The sequence below is a fragment of the Culex pipiens genome, chromosome 3 (assembly GCF_016801865.2).
Source record: "Culex pipiens pallens isolate TS chromosome 3, TS_CPP_V2, whole genome shotgun sequence".
NCBI classification, from domain to species: Eukaryota; Metazoa; Arthropoda; class Insecta; order Diptera; family Culicidae; genus Culex; species Culex pipiens.
The window spans coordinates 135,416,549-135,435,824 of record NC_068939.1 but is presented as its reverse complement, the minus strand read 5'-3'; the positions used below and the strand labels follow the sequence as shown (position 1 = coordinate 135,435,824).

Here is a 19,276-nt window from a genome sequence, read left to right as displayed (position 1 = left end):
ATTTCCTCGATTTCTGTTTTTTTCGGTAATTATCTAATCTTTATCTTATTTTTTCTTTAGACAGATGCATTCCATTGACCATGAGCAGCAAAAAATGTTTTAATACAAATCGTTGAGAATTTGTTCTTTTATTGCAAGAGTAGAAAAATATTTCGTAATGAAATTTTTTGTCTTTCTACATAAATTTTATCCAAAATTATGATTTTTGTGAATTGATACTTAATTAATAATTGAAGGGGGGAATGGAGGAGTTGAAAATAATCCAAGGGGGGAATTGGTCGAAAAAGGTTGAGAACCACTGTTCTTGACAGAAAAGCTCCTACTTGACAGCTCGTTTCAAGGGGACCATAGTTGATCCATCGAAAAATGTTGTCTTGTCAATATTTTTTTTTGCATTAAAATGAAAAAAAAAGTGATCAGAAATGGTTTTTAATCGTGTTTTTTACCGTTGTACATAAAAATTTACAAAGGGCTTTAGTACCCAATTGCTGTGGCTTGTGCACTGCTTGTATGTGGGGATTTTTCAAAAATAAAAAAAAAAAACAAACCGGACATACTCACTCATCACAAACACATTTTTTAATTTTTTTTTTAAAAAGAATCTGATTCTCACAATGCATATCTGAAGTTTTTTTTTTTTTTTGAAAAGGTCCAATAAACCATATTTTCAGTTTTTGCTTTTTGGGTGCTTTTTGATACCCCTGACTCAAGGCGGTTACGGTCTGTTGTAAGCAACTCTTTTTTGTTGTTTTTGAAAAAAAAAACTGGGAAACAAACAAAACAATACAATGTTTTAATTTTCATTCCTGAAAAGTCTACGTTATGTCCAAAATATTAATCCGAAAAAAAACCAAAATGGAAAAGCGATATTATTTCTAACCGATGTAAAGACCCTGCGTCTCCATTCTTTGATACTTAAAATCTGTCTCTTCTTTACACTAGTTATACAGCACATTTCAGTTCGGGACGCACCGGTTTACCAGTATGTGTGAGAGTTAGCTGCTGCTACTGCTGCATGTCTCTATCTATCGTATCGATACAGACGCGCACTGTCGGTGAATCAGCTGTGGTTGTAAATACTGCGACTATGTTTTGATACTAACGGAGGGTCGTCCCAAAATGACGTAAATTTGGGATTCAAATTTAAATCCTATTTATACAGCAAAGTTACAAATTTGATTTAAAACAACCCATAATTGATGAATACATACTCTATGGACGACCCCTCAACATAAATGTATTGCGCTAGTACTAGTGAGAGCATAAAACGTCGTTCTTGTCGTCGCACTTTTCTTCCCACTCTCTTGCTTGTTTGGCTCGAACTTCCAAACATTCCTCTTTTCTGCACTAATATTGAACTGTGTGACTCGGGCGAGAGATGTCACCGCCGCTTTAATCATCTTATTCTACGGCTCGATTTGAATAAACAGTATCTGTACGACTACGTATATAGCTGCCACAGAAGTGCATTTGCTTAAAGCTGATTATAGTTGCAGATTATAAGTTGCGTGTTCAGTCAGTCAGTGCGCTACTGTTGGAGACATCTCTAGCAGCTGAGTTTTGCCAAGAAGTTGTGTGTCTTTAGCTGAAGGTTGCAGAACTTGGCAATAGAGCAACCGGATTTGGGATTGGTAAGTAGGTTTGCTATACGTACCGTGATGCAACTATTGTTTCCGGCTTGCAGTGAGTACTGCTGGAAGTTCTTCAAGGTTGTTATGAATACACTACTGATCTTGCTACGCGTGAAACAATTTAATTTGATTTGACTTGTATGAATAACATTCACATGCTTATTCAGATTGTATGCAGCTCACAGAACAGCCAAAGTGACGTGCCGAGTGGAAGTTGAAATATCGATTGAACACTAGCAAATCTACTGCACTGCAGTCGTAGTGACCAAATTTAAAATGCAGCAATAAACACCTGTTGACGCTCAAATCGATCGAACTTTTCAAAGAAATAGCACAATTTAAACGCTCTGACCATATGTTTATTTTCTTAATGCTAGACATTTCTTTGTTTCCTTTTTATATCTATGGATTAAAGTCCTTTTTGCCTTCCTCACGTTACTGAGGAAAGGCTATAAAATCCTTCGAAAAATGAACTTCTCAATTAGACCTCCTAGACCCACCTTCATGTATACCTATCGACTCAGAATCAAATTCTGAGCAAATGTCTGTGTGTGTGGTGGGATGTTGATCAAAAAATTGTCACTCGATTATCTCGACATTGGCTGAACCGATTTTGTCCGTTTTGGCGTCATTCGATCCGTCTTGGGGTCCCATAAGTCGCTATAAAAAATTATGCAGCTTAGCTAAATACTTCAAAAGTTGTGCTAAAAAAAACGATTTTAACAATAGTCCGGAAGATTGTAAAAAGGGTGGTTTTTGTAAGAAAACCCGTCATGCTATACATTTTCAGAAAGGTCTTCTTTCTAACGCGTCCAAGACATTGAAGATCTGACAAATCTATCAAAAGTTATAAGCACTTAAGTGTTATTTATACGCTTTTTGGAGGCCGGATCTCAGATATGTTGATGAAAACGTTGTCCGGATCTCTGATGCGACCTATCGTTGGATAGGTATTCAAAAGAGCTTTCCAATGCGTCCAAAACATTGAAAATCTGACAACCCTATCAAGAGTTATAAGCGCTTAAGTATTATTTACGCATTTTTTCGAGGCCGAATCTCCGATATTTTGATGGAAACGTTGTCCGGATCTCTCATGCGACCTATCGTAGGATGGGTATTCAAAAGACCTTTCTAATGCGTCCAAAACATTGAAGATCTGACAACCCTATCAAAAGTTATAAGCACTTAAGTGTTATTTACGCACTTTTTGCATTTTGGAGAGCACCCTTTAAATGTGAGAAAGACGCGAACCACCTAAGGGTGGATTAAGTAACGTTTTTATTTTAATTTAGCTGTGACAAAATAATACATTGAAATCTCAGCCAGTAATTTCGAGAGAAAATAAGTTTGTTCTTTTGAATGATTTTATGGGTCATCGCTTTTTGTTTTTAAGACAATGCATTACCTTTTTTTGTGGTTTATTGTTTACCAAAATTGATCCAAACCTAACATTGTTTTTTTAGATCTCAAATGAGCTTGAATTTGTAAACGATGAATTTTGATAAGCATATTATCTGGCCAAATATAATCCCGAGAAAGATTCAAAATTGGTAACGTTTCGTGTTCCTCGCGAGAACCTAGACCCGCTTCCAAGGTGACAAAATCAATGAACTTGATTATAAAAACAAAATAACTATTTAATGTATACATTAAAATTAAAAAAATCACGAAAAAGTTCATAACTTGCCATATTCTGATTGGCCAAGAGAAACTCGTTTTTATCAACATTTTCGTTAAATATTTTTAAATAAAATTAAAGACAATCTGCGATTTAAAATTTCGATATTTCTGAATAAATATTGTTTAAATATTTATACATTTTTGAGGAAACAATCTCCACATGAGGGAGGAGGACTCTAGAATGTCAAAAAATAAGTGTACACGTCTGCCTGTGTGGATCAATCGGACCGCGCACTGGACTCACAATCCAGAGGTCGCCGGTTCGAATCCCCAGGCGGACGCAAAAAATTCTAAGTGTAAATATAGGTTTTCGGTGCCCTCTCCCCGTGCCATACCTTCACACTTAGGAGACCCGGGAGGCGGAGTCTTGTCGCAAAAAAAACGATACACGCCTGTGGATTAGGGTGGTTCACGGATATATGAAAAAGACAAAAGTGTTCAACTTCGTTTGCATCAACCGGAATTTTAAAGTCAAATTTTCAGGCTAGCTTCTGGGGTCATAGTACTTTGAAATTCGGGTTGATGCAAACGAAATTGAACACTTTTGTCTTTTTCATATAACCGTGAACCACGCTACTGTGGATCCGTTGACGAAACCGAAAGGTTTAAGAGGGCCACATTATAAGGTGTTACGTCGATTCCGTTCCGTGGTTTATATATGCCTCTAAACTTTCGGATGAAAAAAAAAAACAGAAAAAAAGCTTAAATGTTATTAATCATGTATTTTCCAAAACCTCTCTGAAGTTTTTATTTCATTATTTTCAGAGCTTTCCGGGAAACTCCTTCTGGTTTCTGGAGAAAACCGATAAAAGAATTTTGAATATCAAAACCACGCCTGAGTATACTCAGGGGTAATTCAACGGGGTAATTCAACGTCAACTCACACGAAATCGGAAAAAAAAATCTTTTTCGTTTTGCGTGAAACTTTGTCCTAATTAGGAGTTATAACAACTGACTTGAAACAAACTTATGTAACTTTATTTCCAATGACAGCCTTTTCTGGTGTTAAGTTGTATAGCTCACTGCTGTATAACAAAGCTGACAGCAGCCTTCTTATTGACGTTTAGGCCAGCTTGTTTACTATGAAGCCTCGTGGAGAGATGTGAAAGCGCGCCTGGACCTGCCGTGAAGATAACAACAAATCGTCGAAGTCATCGGATCGAATCTTGGGAAAGACGAAGTTCATCAAAAAAGGAAAATCTAAAAGTTCGCCATGAAGAGGGTTTCACAAGAGTCACAGTTAGAGAGCGCGAGAGGATTGTTTTTTTTTCATACAATTTCAATTTTTTGTTCTAAATAAATCGGGCAGAAATAGCGTACCAAAATAGTCAGAGATACTATTCATATTGGCTTCGTCGTTGATTGAAATTCTAATAAGAACTGTTTGTTTACGTGTAAGTTGGGTAACGGTTAGACAACTGTTTTCAATCTATCTTTCCTTTTCAGTGTGCGCTTTGATTTGACAGCACAGCCGTTAACCACGCCCCCTTTTTTCGTTGAATTTCTTGTTAGCTAGCACAGTGTTGTCAAATACATTTGTACAACTTACTCTGATAACCTGAATCTTATTCTGGCAAGTTATACAACAGAAAAAAGTGCGCTTTTTCCAATGCACAGGAGTTGTAGAACAAGTTGTGGTAACGAGGCCGTTTGGTTAAACAACCAGTTAGGAAATACGTTTATCTGACAAAGTGTGTTGCTTGGGAAGAGATGATCACAAATCTGAGCTCCATTTTTGCAGCCGAAAATTGTGAACGTTTGAACATTTGATGTCAGTGTGACTTTAATGCAAAATTTACGCCAAATTTGATGGCGTATTGAGAATTCAAAAAAAGGTTCTTTTTTTCATACCTAATCTAATCATCTAATCAGACCCTAGCGCAGCCAATCTTTCGAAGGGATCCTGGAGAGTGGAGAGTGTAATTTTTTATGGAAAATTTAATGTAGTTTTCGAATCTGCAACTACCCAGAATTTTCTTTTTCATAAAGATTTTTTTTTCCATTTTAATATTTTGTATTTTTTGTAACTTTGCAGGGTCATTTTTAAGAGTGTAACAATTTTCTACAAAGTTGTAAACAATTACACAAATTTGGATGTATAATCATAAGGGGTTTGCCTTGTCGTATGACCATGCTTTTCTAGAACTTTTTTTTCGAAAAATCACGAACTCGTGATGTTATTATAACAAAAAATTGTAATTGGCTGCTCTACAACTTTGTAGAATAGGGACCATCCATAAACCACGTGGACACTTTTTTGGAAATCTCAACCCCCCCCCCCCCCTTCGTGGACAATTGTCCATACAAAAAAAATCTTTTTTGTATGGACCGTGGACAATCGCCATACCCCCCCCCCCCCTAAGGTGTCCACGTGGTTTATGGATGGTCCCATATTGTAACACTCTAAAAAATATCCCTGCAAAGTTAAAAATACATGAATTTTCAAAATAAAAAAAAAACCCTTGTAGGTTTTTGCAGATTAATTTAAAAAAAACTAAATTTAATTGATTGAAAATGACCAGTAAAATAAGCTCATAATTAACAAAATGGATAAAGAAATACTATATTAAAAGTTTAAAGGAAACAAATGAACATGTTTTTTCTTTACTATACAAATTTAAAAAATAACGTAAAAAAACTTTATTCAAACTGCAGTGCATGAAAACACAGAGTAGTTTGAAATATTTTTTATTATTTTTTAATCTCAGAAAATGTATGTATGTAAACTATCTACAAAAACCTCTAACAGAATCGCGTGGGCTGTTTCACGGAAACCGGTTCCCCAGATAGATGTCGTTCGAACGGTGTTAGTTTTGCGTAGTAGGGAATTTCTTTTACATAATCTCTACCTGACTGCCACATTAACCCAAGTCACTTGGCTTACATCATTGCGTCCAACCCGTCAGCCAGTCATTTCTGCAGCTTTGGATATAGAGTTGAAGCTGGTGGCAACGAAGTTTTTTTTTCTACTGCACGGACACCACCCCATCGTCATCTAAACTCCCGGTGGAGAAGCGCCACAGACAAACGGATATGAATCTTAGGACTCACTTTTCTTGCCAAAATCCCAGAACAAAAATAAGTTTGAATAAATTAGAGTCGAATCAAATGATATCGCCATCATCGGTTTGCTTGGAAACTACGACTTGTTTGAATTTATATTTGAACTGATCGTTATTGTTGGCGATGGAAAGAAATCAATGTTCACGTCTGTTTGTCTGTGGAACCACCACTAGCCCACCGGTCGAGGTTGGTGACTCTGGGCGTAAAGCTCTTTATTTTTCTTCTGTTTCAGCTCTATTTTTGTTTTCGGCTCGACCTGCTAAAACTTAATCCGTGAAACCGCCAGATCTTTAATATAATACCTGTCCCGGGGTCCCATAGCTGACAAAAACATTCGCGCGGTGTCTCTCTCTCTAAGACATTCGCTGTGGGGACTGTGCGGACTCAGAATCGAGAGAAAAAGAGCGAGACACTATAAGCTCAAGAGATTGCTTTAAGGTTGAGATGAGGGAAAAGAGAAAACCTGTTCCTGGAGGCTTGAACTGGCCCCGGCCACGTCCGTATTCATTCAAATTCAAAACAAATAAAACCAGCCAAGTCACCTTGAGATTCCAATCACGATGACGCTGGTACGCAGGTTGGCTGGCTTCTGATGGATCAGTTTTTGGAACGGTTTTTATGCTAATCAATTGGCTGCTTCAATAGATTTTGTGTTTCCATTCGAGAGCTATCCAACAAGTGCGTACGATGTACATTACGGACCAAAGATTGACGATACTTTCTAGCAAATTTGTGGAATGTAAATTAGGTGTAAACAACAGGCATCATAAATAAAACATTGCAATGATTTGTTGATTAGATCGTATGAAAAATTTATGCTAGAAAATGCAAGAATATCTTACAAATTAGGTTTTCAAGAAGAAAAAGTCTTGCATAAATTTTGTGCTTCAAACTTCATCATCCCGGTACGAGAATCGAACTCACGACCTCTGTATTGAAAATCCAGCACGCCGCTAATCGAAACCCATCCCTACCTGCCAGTATTCCCAGCTCCTCCAAACCCAGAAATATATGTATAATTTTTGAATTGGCTCAAACTTTTTGAGGGCCAATCCTATGATAAAAGAAGCCGTCGTTGCAATAAGCCCAATAAGCTTGGGCTAAATCAAAAATTGTGGTCTTTAGTAAGTCAACTTCGTAGTTGCCGATGTTGTAAAAGCAATGAACACAGAAAAAAATCAATTCTTGGAATCGTGAATTAAGTTCACTAATGTGAGAACCACGTATGAATTTATTCATGAGTATGGTGCATTTGCACTATAAACGTGAATATATTCTTTCGTGGTTCTCGCATTCGTGAATTTAATTCACGATTTCAAGAATTGTTTTTTTTTCGTGAAATGTTGGGTCTAGGGATCGATTCGCATTACATAGGGTATGCGTCCCTATTTTGGCCTACTAAGCCGAGCGCACTTTTAATTTGATGTATTCTCAAAGACTGCAACCTAGCATGTATTACATGAATAAGTTGGTTTTTCAAAGCTAATGCTCTCACTTTATAACATTTTTGACGTAAATAACTTATATTTCTGTAAAAGCCCGAGAAACTAAAACATTTTTGTCCCTATTTTGGGGATATTGCTCCTAGCATACGACCTTCTTTGTGCATATTTGCTGCCTACCTTTTGGTTGAAATCTTGAAGCACGTGGCGAACTTTTTTGACGTACGGTTCAGCACCAGCTCGTACAGTACAGCCGCACAATTTCGGTCGACAAACATGCTAAGGGAGCGTTCTTTTATTACGTAACGCAGTAGGGGGGGGGGGGGAGTCGGAGGTCGTGTTACGCTCCATACAAAATTTTTAAAATTTGTATAGAAATTTTGTTACGAGGGGGGGGGGGGAGGGGGTCTAAAAGTCCGATTTTTCACGTTACGTAATAAAAGAACGCTCCCTAAATCATTGTGATGTTTAATGTAAGGTATGCACTTCGGAAGAAACCGGTCAAGAAAAATTTCAAATGGGAAGCAGCGGCAGCGCAAGCAAGTCAGAGAGGGTGAAGAAAAGCCCCAAGAAATCGCTCCCTCTCCTTTGTTCTGCTGTTCGTAAAGCTGTTTCTTGACCCCTTTCCTTCCGATCTGCAGACTAGCCTTAAAGCAACAAATCAACATTAGAATGATTGATTTCATTTGTATTACGTGCATAACTACCTAGATTGGACATGATTTATATCATTCTTTACGAGTTTAAAACATAATTAAACATTAATTGCGTAGCCAAACAACAAGCCCGTAATATACTAGAAAGACTGTAACTTGTGAAAAGCGCACACACACACTGTCACAATTTGTAGAAGTGTCAAATGAACTGTATATAGAGCCATTCTCCCCGAGATGGACGGAGTCACTTTAAACAGTTATTTTATTGATTTGGTGGCAGTTTAGTTATTGTTTTTGCAACGGGATTGTACAACCCACCAATAAAAACATATTGCCGGTGGTAGTAAGCAAAAGTGGTGAAAATTTTCGACCTAATGGGCTACTAGCGTTGTCAAGAAAAAAGTGAAGAGTGTTATTTTTATTGCTTTATTTCTAATTTAAGCGGTATACGCACTTCGGAAGGAACCGGTCAAGAAAAAAATGAATTGGGCAGCAGCGGCAGCTAAAGCAAGCCAGAGAGGGTGAAGAAAAGTCCCAAGAAATCACTCCCTCTCCTTTGTTCTGCTGTTCGTAAAGCTGTTTCTTGACCCCTTTCCTTCCGATCTGCATACTAGCCTTTAGGAGGAAAAAGTGAATTATTATTGCCCATCAAAATAAAGATTATGACTGCACGTATCATTATCAAGTGGCAGATTCCTGCCAGATTTGGTGAAATGCTCAATTTCGTTGAATTAAGTTTGGTAGACCCAAAATAGGTATCAGGCCCAAAATAGGGACAAATACCCTATTTATATTTATTTTTTTTTTTGTTTTTTTTTTCGTTTTTTTTATGGATAAACTTTTATGAGACTGCACCTCAGAGTAAGACACTCTCGTTTGGATTGAGTTACGCACATTTAAGTTCCAAGTGCTACAAAAATCCTTCAAGAGATATTTTTTCTTTGATATAATATAATTCAAATTTGACTAAAATGGGATAGTAGGGAAAAATACCTTATTTATATTTTTTTTTGTTTTTTTTTTTCGTTTTTTTTATGGATAAACTTTTATGAGACTGCACCTCAGAGTAAGACACTCTCGTTTGGATTGAGTTACGCACATTTAAGTTCCAAGTGCTAAAATGGGATAGTAGAAAACAAAAAAAGAATGAAAATTAAAAAGAAATATCGTCGCCGTTGTGCTAACTTGTCGTACGTGCATTTTGGACCAAATTGAGTTAAGAACGCCATTTTGTGCAGCTCACAATGCCTCATCTTTTGACCTTCACAGATCCCCAAAATTCGATTTCAATCCTGAGATATTCAATGAAAACAAAAAGAGCTCCGAAAATTTGTGTCACTTTTCATATAAAAGAAGTTTTAATCTTGTCGTGCTATCTTGTCACTCCATGAAAATTGATGTAATTGCGACAAAGGGCCAAGGGATTTCAGGTCAGAAAACGTACAAGTTAGACTACCGTAAACATTTGTAATTATAACTCAGGACTCCAGCAACCAACTTTAACCAAACTTCGGGACAATGGACAATGCACAGAATGGTCAGCCAAACAAAACGTGTTTGTTATTGTTTACATTGCGTGCTTTCGTTTTTGTTTATTCAACGTCAAACATTAAAACGCGTTTTTCTCGGAACGTCGAAATGGCGGGTGCGACAAGATAGCACGACGACGTCGATATGTTCATGATTCGATTATCCTAAGTCCCATACAAACCTTCAGATAATCGATCTTCGGATAATCGAAACTTCTGATAATCGAGGCTTCGGATTATCGAGTCTGGATTTTATTTGCAGTTCGTATCTCGGTACTTATAGATTTTACAATGATTTCATAGCACTTTAGTTAAGACAGCCCCCACATTTCAATGTTTATACACTCAACCCCCGGTGGTTGGTCACTTTTTCGTTTGACACTTTTTTAGTTTGTACCCCGTTCGTTGGTCAAAGTCAAACTAAAAAGTGACGAACTGTCACTTTTTACACGGCGCTCACGAACACTATCAAAACAAACGTTTAGTAGTGTGTGTGAACTCCGTGTAAAAGGGGTGTCAAACTAAAAAGTGACCCCGTTTGTTTGACAACAGTTGGTGTCAAACCATCGGGGTTTGAGTGTATCTGGAATTTGTTAAAGGTCCCCAATATACCAAATTTCCAGTTTTTGCTTTTTGAAACTGCCTTGAGTCAGGGGTATTAAAAACACCCAAAAAGCAAAAACTGAAAATTTTATTTATTGGACATTTTCAAAAAAAAACTCTGGATATGAAGAATCCTGTATTATTGAATTATTTATATCTGGAGTTTTTTTTTTTGAAAATGTCCAATGGAAACATAAGCAAACATAAGAAATCAATGTACAAAATAAGAAATAATTAAAATATGTAATATTCGAAGCTCAATCCCAATCAAACAAAATTAAACGGCTTGACCGGGATTAGTTCCATGGATCTTTTGCTTTTCAAGCGGAAGCCGTAATCGGTAAGCCACGAAACCGTTTTCCCATGATTTTTGAATCAGTCAACTGCAAAATTAATCATAAGGAAAAGATAAAAACTACCCACAACCGGGCCCAACCAAGTGTAACCCGCCATCGCGGAAAACCTGCTCAGTTGAAGCTCTCTAAAGTGCATTATTTGGTGCAATTTATACCAGACACTGCCATCCGATGCTGTGGCAGTTCAATTCAAAGGGGGAGGCACAATATTATTGCATTAGTTTCGAGCGAGTGCACCTCGAAGTAGGGGAACTATACCCTTTCTCAGCCTATTTCTATTATCGGCCTATCAGCACTTTGCTCATGAATTACAGCTTAAATAAAATGTTTTTGACTGCTCCAAAGTAATAAATAGCTCAAATAAAAGTGAGCAAGCAACTCATTATTGTTGACACACCTGAAAATGTTGATTTAATAGCGGAAAATAGCAAAAGTGATGAGAATTGGTCGAACGGCTTAGTGTGATTAAAATGGGTATATTTCCCCTAGGTAGATGCAATTTGTTTGCGGCGGCGTTCGAACGAGAGTGAAATTTATTCTGGTTTTGGTGTTTTGTTTTTGATTGCGGTAGGTTGTCTTGAAAAAGAAAGTTTGATGCGATTAGGTAACTTCAATTGGGAGTCGTTGAACTCCAGTAATTTATTACAATAATCAGCCGAAAAAGATTGGAGTCACAGAAAAAAAATCGATGGTAAAATTGCATGCAAAACCATGCACGTTTGTAAGAAAAGTAGTTTAGTATAACATGTATGTACAGTTTGTATGCACATACAAAAACAGTTTAAACTTGCGGAATTCCAACCAATCAATGGTGACCACATTTTCACATCAATGATCCAATCATGATCGATTAACTAACAAACAATGCCGGTGCATTAACCATTCGAAAAAACATAAAGGGAAAGTGAATCAAACCATTCATGCACACACCTGACGTAGCCACAATAAGAGCAGTTTACTCTAGAGTTTACTCCTCTTTTGATGCGTGCGCCTTAATTACTCTCGAATGTGGGTCCCACCAATTTATTCATTTCGCTCTCGTTATCAGAGCTCACTCACCCAATTCTCTCTCCGCACCTCTTCCTCTACACCTAAGTTATTAATTCCTCACCTTTCGCTTCGTCTGATCTTGTCTCTTTTCTCTTCTGTTTCTTCCCCGAAAACAAAAACAGACCAAACCCCACCACCAGAGGACATCCAAAGCACCGTTACACCGCACCAGCGATGATCGACGCCGGTCCATAATCCCGGAGTTCCGCTCGATTGACCCCCGCGGGGGTCGCCGAAAGAATCTCACCTAACGCTCACATGCGCGATCATCGGTTCCGGACGACGGATCTGTTGTTGATCGTGAGTCGACCGACGCTCTCTCTCGAAAGCTTTCTCGAAAAGACCACGATCGCGCGCACGCGCTCGGAGAAAGAGTGATCGTGGGTCGCGTTGGGTCCACGGAGTTGTAGTGGGCTCAGTTTCGTTTGGACATTCCAGTGGGCAACATAACGCGAAGAAACGACGGTGATCGCGGATTTTTTTTTATGGGAATGATCTGAGAGAGGAGGCAGAACTATGGAGACGAATCTAATACGCGTGCTGGAGGGTCAGTACCTGGACGAGCTGACCAGTGAGTTGTGTGACTTTTCGTTGGAGGAACAGAATGCGGCCACCGAGGCGCAAGGTGTGAAGCCGTTGGCGTCTTCGGACTACGTTCCGGTCGTGGGCAAGTCGGTGACGTACGTGGTGGCCTGTATCATCGTGAACGACAAGAACGAAGTGTTGATGATGCAGGAAGCGAAGGAATCGTGCGCTGGCAAGTGGTACCTACCTGCGGGTCGCATGGAGCCCGGAGAGACCATCATGGAAGCTGGAGCACGAGAGGTGCTCGAAGAAACGGGCCTCAAGGTGGACATTACAACACTGCTGGGCGTGGAGTCTGCCGGGGGTTCTTGGTTCAGGTTTGTGCTCACAGGTCGAGTGACGGGTGGTGAGCTCAAGACACCCTCCCAAGCGGACCAAGAATCGATCCAAGCCAAGTGGATCGACAACCTGAACGAGCTGAACCTGCGGGCAAACGACATTCTCCCAATCATCGACCTGGCCCGTAACCACCGCCGACGCCTTCCCAAAGATCCCAGCTGGCATCGGGACATCCTGCCAGCGAAGAAAGCTCACTACAAGAACTACCTGCGGATAGTGGTCGCCATCAAGAACAAAACCAGCCAACAGGTGTACGTTCTGCTGAGCGAAAAGACGGCCTACCACTTCCCTACCGTCGAAATCCACCCTGGCCGGAGTCTTCACTCTACCCTGAAGAAGTTCATGATCGAACTGTTCGGCGCAGACCTGCCCCAGCACCGCCCACACGGCGTCCTCAGCGTGGAACACCACTCTACGAACTCCCAGCCCAACCCAACCGACGGTATCTGCATAACCCTGCTGGTCATCTGCCGGCCCTCGATCGAAAGCGTGTCCCTCATCGGCAAGTGCATCTGGCACGAGCTCAACAAGGAACTCAGCGCCCGGCTCGCGATGACCGTAGCGGCCAAAAATTCCACCCTCCTGCTCCACGTCGTACGATAGTGGAATCCTTAATATGGCGCAGAAATTGACAAACGCAGATATAGGAGTACCGTTTTTGCACGCCAGCAAGAGTGCGCGCCCGTTTATAACCAATTTTGTACCCACGGCGGGCACCAGTTGTTTTAGTACCCAGAGCTCGATTTGTAAGTGAAATCGCGCGCGGCGCGAAAAGAAATTGTTTTAATTCGCACGAGATTGCGGGACACCGTGAGGCGGAGGGAGTTGGTCAACATGTCTTCATAAAACAAAAGTTTTGAATCTCCAACCAAACCTCATAAAACCCTCCCTTCTTCGAAAGGGTCCAGGTTAGATTACGCTACGCTGATTTATAAGAATCAAAAACATTTGTTAAGACATTTATAGTGTGCCATTGCATTACAAATGTCAAGGTGGACAGGCATACTGTGTAAAGTTTACCGCAGATATGATTCGTTGAGCCAGGTCGAGTATGAGCAATTTTTCTCCAGATCAATCTGCGTCAAAAAAACACCAAAATCACCCAACAAATAGTGACCAAACTCCCTCCTCGCACGGTACCCTGGCAATGCGCGCCCGTTTTCAGGTGGTGCGACTGGAAACAAAAGTGAGTCAACGATCACCGCGAAGAAAGGGGCACAAGTGATCGCGCAGGAAAAGAAGCAAAAAAAAAAAATGATTGAATCAAAGAGAAGCGAAAACAACAAGAAAAAAAAAGTTTGAACCACACGAAGGAAAACTGTTAATTTAGCACCCGCGGGCGAGTAAATGGTACAAGAGATCTTCGGCGATGGTGGTGGTGGTGATGCGGAAATTAGGTGGAACGCGATGTGCTCGAAATCTGGGGAAAAGAAAAAGTTCGGAAACAAAAAACAACAAACAAATTAAGACTAAGGCCTATTTTGGGGAAGCAAACAGTGAAGAAGTCACGAGAAGAAATTATTAATTATTAAAAATAAGACACGACATAAAACGCATGTCTAGAATTTCGCTACACGAGAAACATGGAATAAATAATATTATTATGTGAAACTGTTGATTTGTTGTTGTTATTTGAGGTTATTTGTGAAATTATCCATAAAACTTTGCCTAGATGATAGCATGTTAAGAGTCATTTAAAAATATTTAGATTCCGTTCCATATGTAATTTCGTGAGTTTGGTTCTGAATCCTGACCCTCTGCGATGGGACATTGAATTTTCACAACACCCCTGGATATTGGTTACAACACCCAAGTAACCATCCAGCACTTAAACATGGTCACTGTTTAGCACTGACAGCGCATTTACAGCTGCAAGTAAAAGCTAAACTGCTTTGACAACAGCACTAACAGCTACTCCAGTGCTGGACAGTGGCCGAGTTTGGACTTTACTCGGCTGTTTTAGTGCTGGCCCCTACTGTTGTTATCCAACCCTGCAGAAAATGTCAAAAAGTTGAGAGAGGCAAAAAATAACTTCTCTCTCGCTCTCTCTCCCTTTCCTTCAGCTCCCTATGCTATTTTTATCTGTGTTGTTTACTCTGTACTCGATTACCGACACAGCAGACTGACTTAGTTTTTTTTTTGGTTGAAAATGGGTTGTCCGGGAGTTGATACCAGAAGTTGCAAGCTGCCATCGCTGGGGGTAGATCTGTTCCTGAAGCCTTTATCCTCTCGTCTAAATTGGAAGTGGATCATTGATTTGATTTTGCAACTTGGTATCGACTTGAATGATAACATCACCATGTTCAATCATTACGCTTTTTGTAAGTGCAATGGTTGCTCAAGATTGGATCAATTAAACAACGAAGTGAAATCATTTTGTACATCATATAACATTTTATTTCACACAGTAAAGAATTACACGCAAGAAATAAAAAACACTCGAAACAAACCCGTGGGGAACACGACGAAAATTGATTATATGTTAGACCAGAAGAAGTACCCGGAAGTTGAAGTCGTCGAAACACTATGATACCCAGATGCCTTGGAGTTGATTTTTTTTGCCAATGATGGTTTTTTTTTACACATCCAGGACTGCATGTCCACTATACCGGCTGATTCCTAGGCTGATTCTATTTAATACGGGTTTCCGGCCCTAACGTCGTCACGTCTCCCGGAAAAGAATGATGGCAAATTTCCATCGCAGGACTGCTGTGAGTCGACCTTCTACATATCTAGATCCTTGCCAGGGAGAAAAATAAGTTACAAGGAACAAGTTTTCTGAAAAAACAGAGTATTTTAGTAAGAGTAGAAAAATTAACAAATAAATTTAATACTCACGATATATTTTTAATCCAGCAAACTCAAACAAACTGATGGTAAGAAAATGTTGACATTTCTGCTGTCTCACTCCCTCTTCCTACGTGTGCAAGGCCTAGTTGCCAGTTTTTAGAAAACCGATGAGCATAGTTGCCAGCACCAGCACTTAAGCAGCACTTATTCAGCAATACTGAGTGCTACAATCTTAGTGCTGATCTGCATTAAGACGTGCCGGTGCACGACTAACATGCATTAGAGTGCTGAACAATTGCTGATTAAGTTTTTGTTTTAGTGCTGGACGGTTACTTGGGGCAGTATTCCAATCTAAACTTAGTCACCTTTGCCTAGTGGTTAGAATTTTTGGTTACCAATCCAAAAGAACGGGGCATCGTACTAGAGACCCTAAATGGGATTTAGGATCTCTAGATCGTACCCCGCCTCGAGTGACTTCGATGCTTTGATTTTCCGTTCCTGGTCAGCATGTCAAGTTCAATCTGTGTCTTCACTTCTAGAATATTTTGTTAAAGGTACTATACACTGTTGTGTTATATTCCGGGTTTAAATCGCTAAATTAAAGTCGAATTTAATCTCCAAATTACAACCGCGTGTATCTTTATTTTTCCTCCTTTCGTGTAATGACAGTTCTCTTTCCCCAAGGTGTGTCTGGTATTTCCCCTGTGTGTGTATTTGTGTTACACTCTAAATTTAGTTTCCTCAGAACACAACAATCTCTCCTTCTTCCGGTTTGCTCGAAAAGTATCCGTTTGGCTTCGACTCGCTTCCAGCTCCGTATCGTCCTCTAGTCTCGTTCTATTCCAGCTGACATTTCAACTTAATAGCCGCTGCACGACCTTCCTGTGTGAGCGGAGCGCACGCTTCCGTATTGATGTTTAGTATTCCGAGCGCTTCTGACGTCTTCCGACCCAGCAAGCAGCAGTTTCCGTTTTCGGCAACGTAGAACTTAGCAACAGTGGACGTCCTCTTTGTTGCCACTTCCGCCGAGAACATTCCAGCAACTTCAACGGGATGGCCAGAATACGAAAGCAAAGTTTTCTTCACCAAAGGCTTTTGGGACTTGACGCGGACTTTTTCTTTCTTGAGTTGCTCCCAGGTTCGTCGGTCGATTACGTTAACGCCGGCACCCGAATCAATCACAAAGTTAGTACGAACGCTTCCCACAGTGCAGGCAACTGTACCTTTTCGTCCTGGCTCTGTTGCAAACAAATACTGGACGCTCTCCTCCTCCGAGTCATCACTTTGCTGCTCCGATTCGTCCGAGTCCTCCGAGTCACTTCCGCGTCGACCAGTCACCTGCCGCAGCCGCTTTCCCTTCGTTGATGTGTGCTTCTTCGTCTTGCAGCAACTCTTAAAGTGTCCCACCATGCCGCAGCGCTTGCACTTCTGGTCTTTCGCCGGGCAGTTCTCATCGTTGGCGAAATGACCCAACTTGCCGCAACGATAGCACTCCCGGTTCAGCCGAGTCCTCGATCGGATTTTGTTAACCTCCACACTGCTCTCCACTGGTGCCGGGCCCAGTGCCGAATTGTTCTTGTGCTTTCCGATTGTCTCCAACGAACGACCAGCTTCAACTGTTTCGGCCAGAGTCATCTGAGGCTTATTTAAAATCTTCGCGCGCAGATCATCCGACGCGCCTTTCTCGAAAATCTGCTCCTTGATTTCTTCGTCCAAGTGGTCACCATACTCGCAGAGGTTGCCTTGCTCTCGCAGCCGGAGGACGAAACATTCGACGGGCTCGTCGCCGGCTTGAACAAGGTTTCGGAATTTGTGCCGCTCCAGCGGGAGACACTTCATCGGCAGGAAGTACTCGTCCAGCAGCTTCAGCGCCTCTTGAAACACGTCGGAGCCCGTCGGAACATCCGGTTCGTTATCGCCCTGCAAGCTGAAGTACACATCCTGAACCAGCGGTCCAACGTAGTGGAGGAGGTACGACTTCTTGCGTGCGGCGATTGCGACGTTGTTTACGTCCAGAAAGATTTCAAACGAACGTTTCCATTTCTTCCATCGGGCGGAGACGGTGGACGTGTCCCCGGGAACGAACGGTGCCAAACCTGCGTTGTTTCCTCCTTCCATCTTCGCCAAATTCAAACGAATTGAATCCTCCTCTTGTCGTCCGAATTGGTTACTTCTTCTTTTCTGCTTTGTTTATGTTGTCGAACGGCTCCCTTGGCGTGCCGACTTCCGCACCGATTTAACGTTTTCCGCGGCCGAATTCAATCCAGATCACTTCCACGCTTCTTGGGGTTCGTTTTTCCACTCGTCGCCAAATGTTGTGTTATATTCCGGGTTTAAATCGCTAAATTAAAGTCGAATTTAATCTCCAAATTACAACCGCGTGTATCTTTATTTTTCCTCCTTTCGTGTAATGACAGTTCTCTTTCCCCAAGGTGTGTCTGGTATTTCCCCTGTGTGTGTATTTGTGTTACACTCTAAATTTAGTTTCCTCAGAACACAACATACACTATTGCAAGGGGTAGGACACAGAGTAACTGAGTGACTCAATTTTACAAAATTACTCAATGTGGCTCAAAGTTACTCAATCTTCCTCATGATTTTTTGTTCACCGAGTTGCGGAATTTGTGAATAAACGTTGACCACGTTGACAGAAGAGCGTGTTTACAAATACATTAGAAATATTTTCACGCCACGATGCTGCTAAAGTTCAGTCAGTCAACGAAACCGGGAAAAAACTATTCCGCCCGACGACGACGTCGATTCCGCCTGTTACGGATTGTGCCGTGTTGATCGTCGCAGCCGGTACCGGTGAATTCGATACTGGTATTATCTAAATCCACGGCACGGAGATAACATGCTGAAACCGTCCACCAAGATGTACTTGTTTCAAGCAGAGGCCATCAAGCGCAAGAGAGCCAGGCTGACGGCAAGTGCCCAACGGACCCCACCGACAAGCCCCTGAATCTGCCCCCCGGGAACGGAAACCGGTGTGAACAAGCCCGGTATCCCCATCGTCTTCGCCCCGGTCAACCTGGCCGTCCGTCCGCACGAAGAAGCCCTGCTGGACAACGCCAAAAATGTGTCCGTCAAGGAACTGCGTCGTGGATACGTTGCCGGTGACTCGAAGAACTCACCGCCCAGGTCATCGTGCTGAACCACCCCGGTCAGATCTCCAACGGATACACCGCAGTGCTGGATTGCCACACCGCTCACATTGCTTGCGAGTTCAGCGAAATCAAGGAGAAGGTCTTTCGTCTTTCCGGCAAGTCGAGATGGGCAGTGGCCCGAATCGCTGGCGGGTCGGATCATGATCTTGTAGCAGCGGTTCCAAAAGCCAGCAAAGTGCCAGCACACGGGAATCGTAGTCGTCACGAAAATCTCTAAGAGTTGCTGTATCATCCGGTTGCATCCCTTCTAGATCTAGGAGAAGAAAATTGTCGTGGGACTGGAGGGGGACATCTGAAGCAGTCGCTCCGAGCTATTTTTATTTTTACCAGAGACTAAGCGAATGATGCGTTTTTTATTGTGTGTTTGTATTACTCATTTATATTG

At 41.2% G+C, this 19,276-nt stretch overlaps 2 protein-coding genes and 1 pseudogene across 2 annotated transcripts; 2 read left to right on the top strand and 1 right to left on the bottom strand.

Annotated features, from left to right (window-relative positions):
- Positions 1-1,351: 1,351 nt before the first annotated feature.
- Positions 1,352-14,539, top strand: LOC120413793 (8-oxo-dGDP phosphatase NUDT18). Its single transcript, XM_039574743.2, has 2 exons — positions 1,352-1,631; positions 12,133-14,539. Exon 2 carries the CDS (start codon positions 12,527-12,529, stop codon positions 13,535-13,537), a length of 1,011 nt encoding a protein of 336 aa, XP_039430677.1. The 5' UTR covers positions 1,352-1,631; positions 12,133-12,526; the 3' UTR covers positions 13,538-14,539.
- Positions 14,540-15,088: 549 nt separating this feature from the next.
- Positions 15,089-18,207, bottom strand: LOC128093249 (uncharacterized). Its single transcript, XM_052709352.1, has 2 exons — positions 15,773-18,207; positions 15,089-15,712 (listed from the first exon to the last, which is right to left on the bottom strand). Exon 1 carries the CDS (start codon positions 17,840-17,842, stop codon positions 16,562-16,564), a length of 1,281 nt encoding a protein of 426 aa, XP_052565312.1. The 5' UTR covers positions 17,843-18,207; the 3' UTR covers positions 15,089-15,712; positions 15,773-16,561.
- Positions 18,135-19,089, top strand: LOC120413762 (elongation factor 1-alpha-like; annotated as a pseudogene).
- The last annotated feature ends 187 nt before the right edge of the window (positions 19,090-19,276 follow it).

Bases quoted from the DNA above. Each gene is read 5' to 3' on its own strand.
- LOC120413793 (XM_039574743.2), top strand. From the start codon at position 12,527: ATGGAGACGAATCTAATACGCGTGCTGGAGGGTCAGTACCTGGACGAG.
- LOC128093249 (XM_052709352.1), bottom strand. From the start codon at position 17,842: ATGGAAGGAGGAAACAACGCAGGTTTGGCACCGTTCGTTCCCGGGGAC.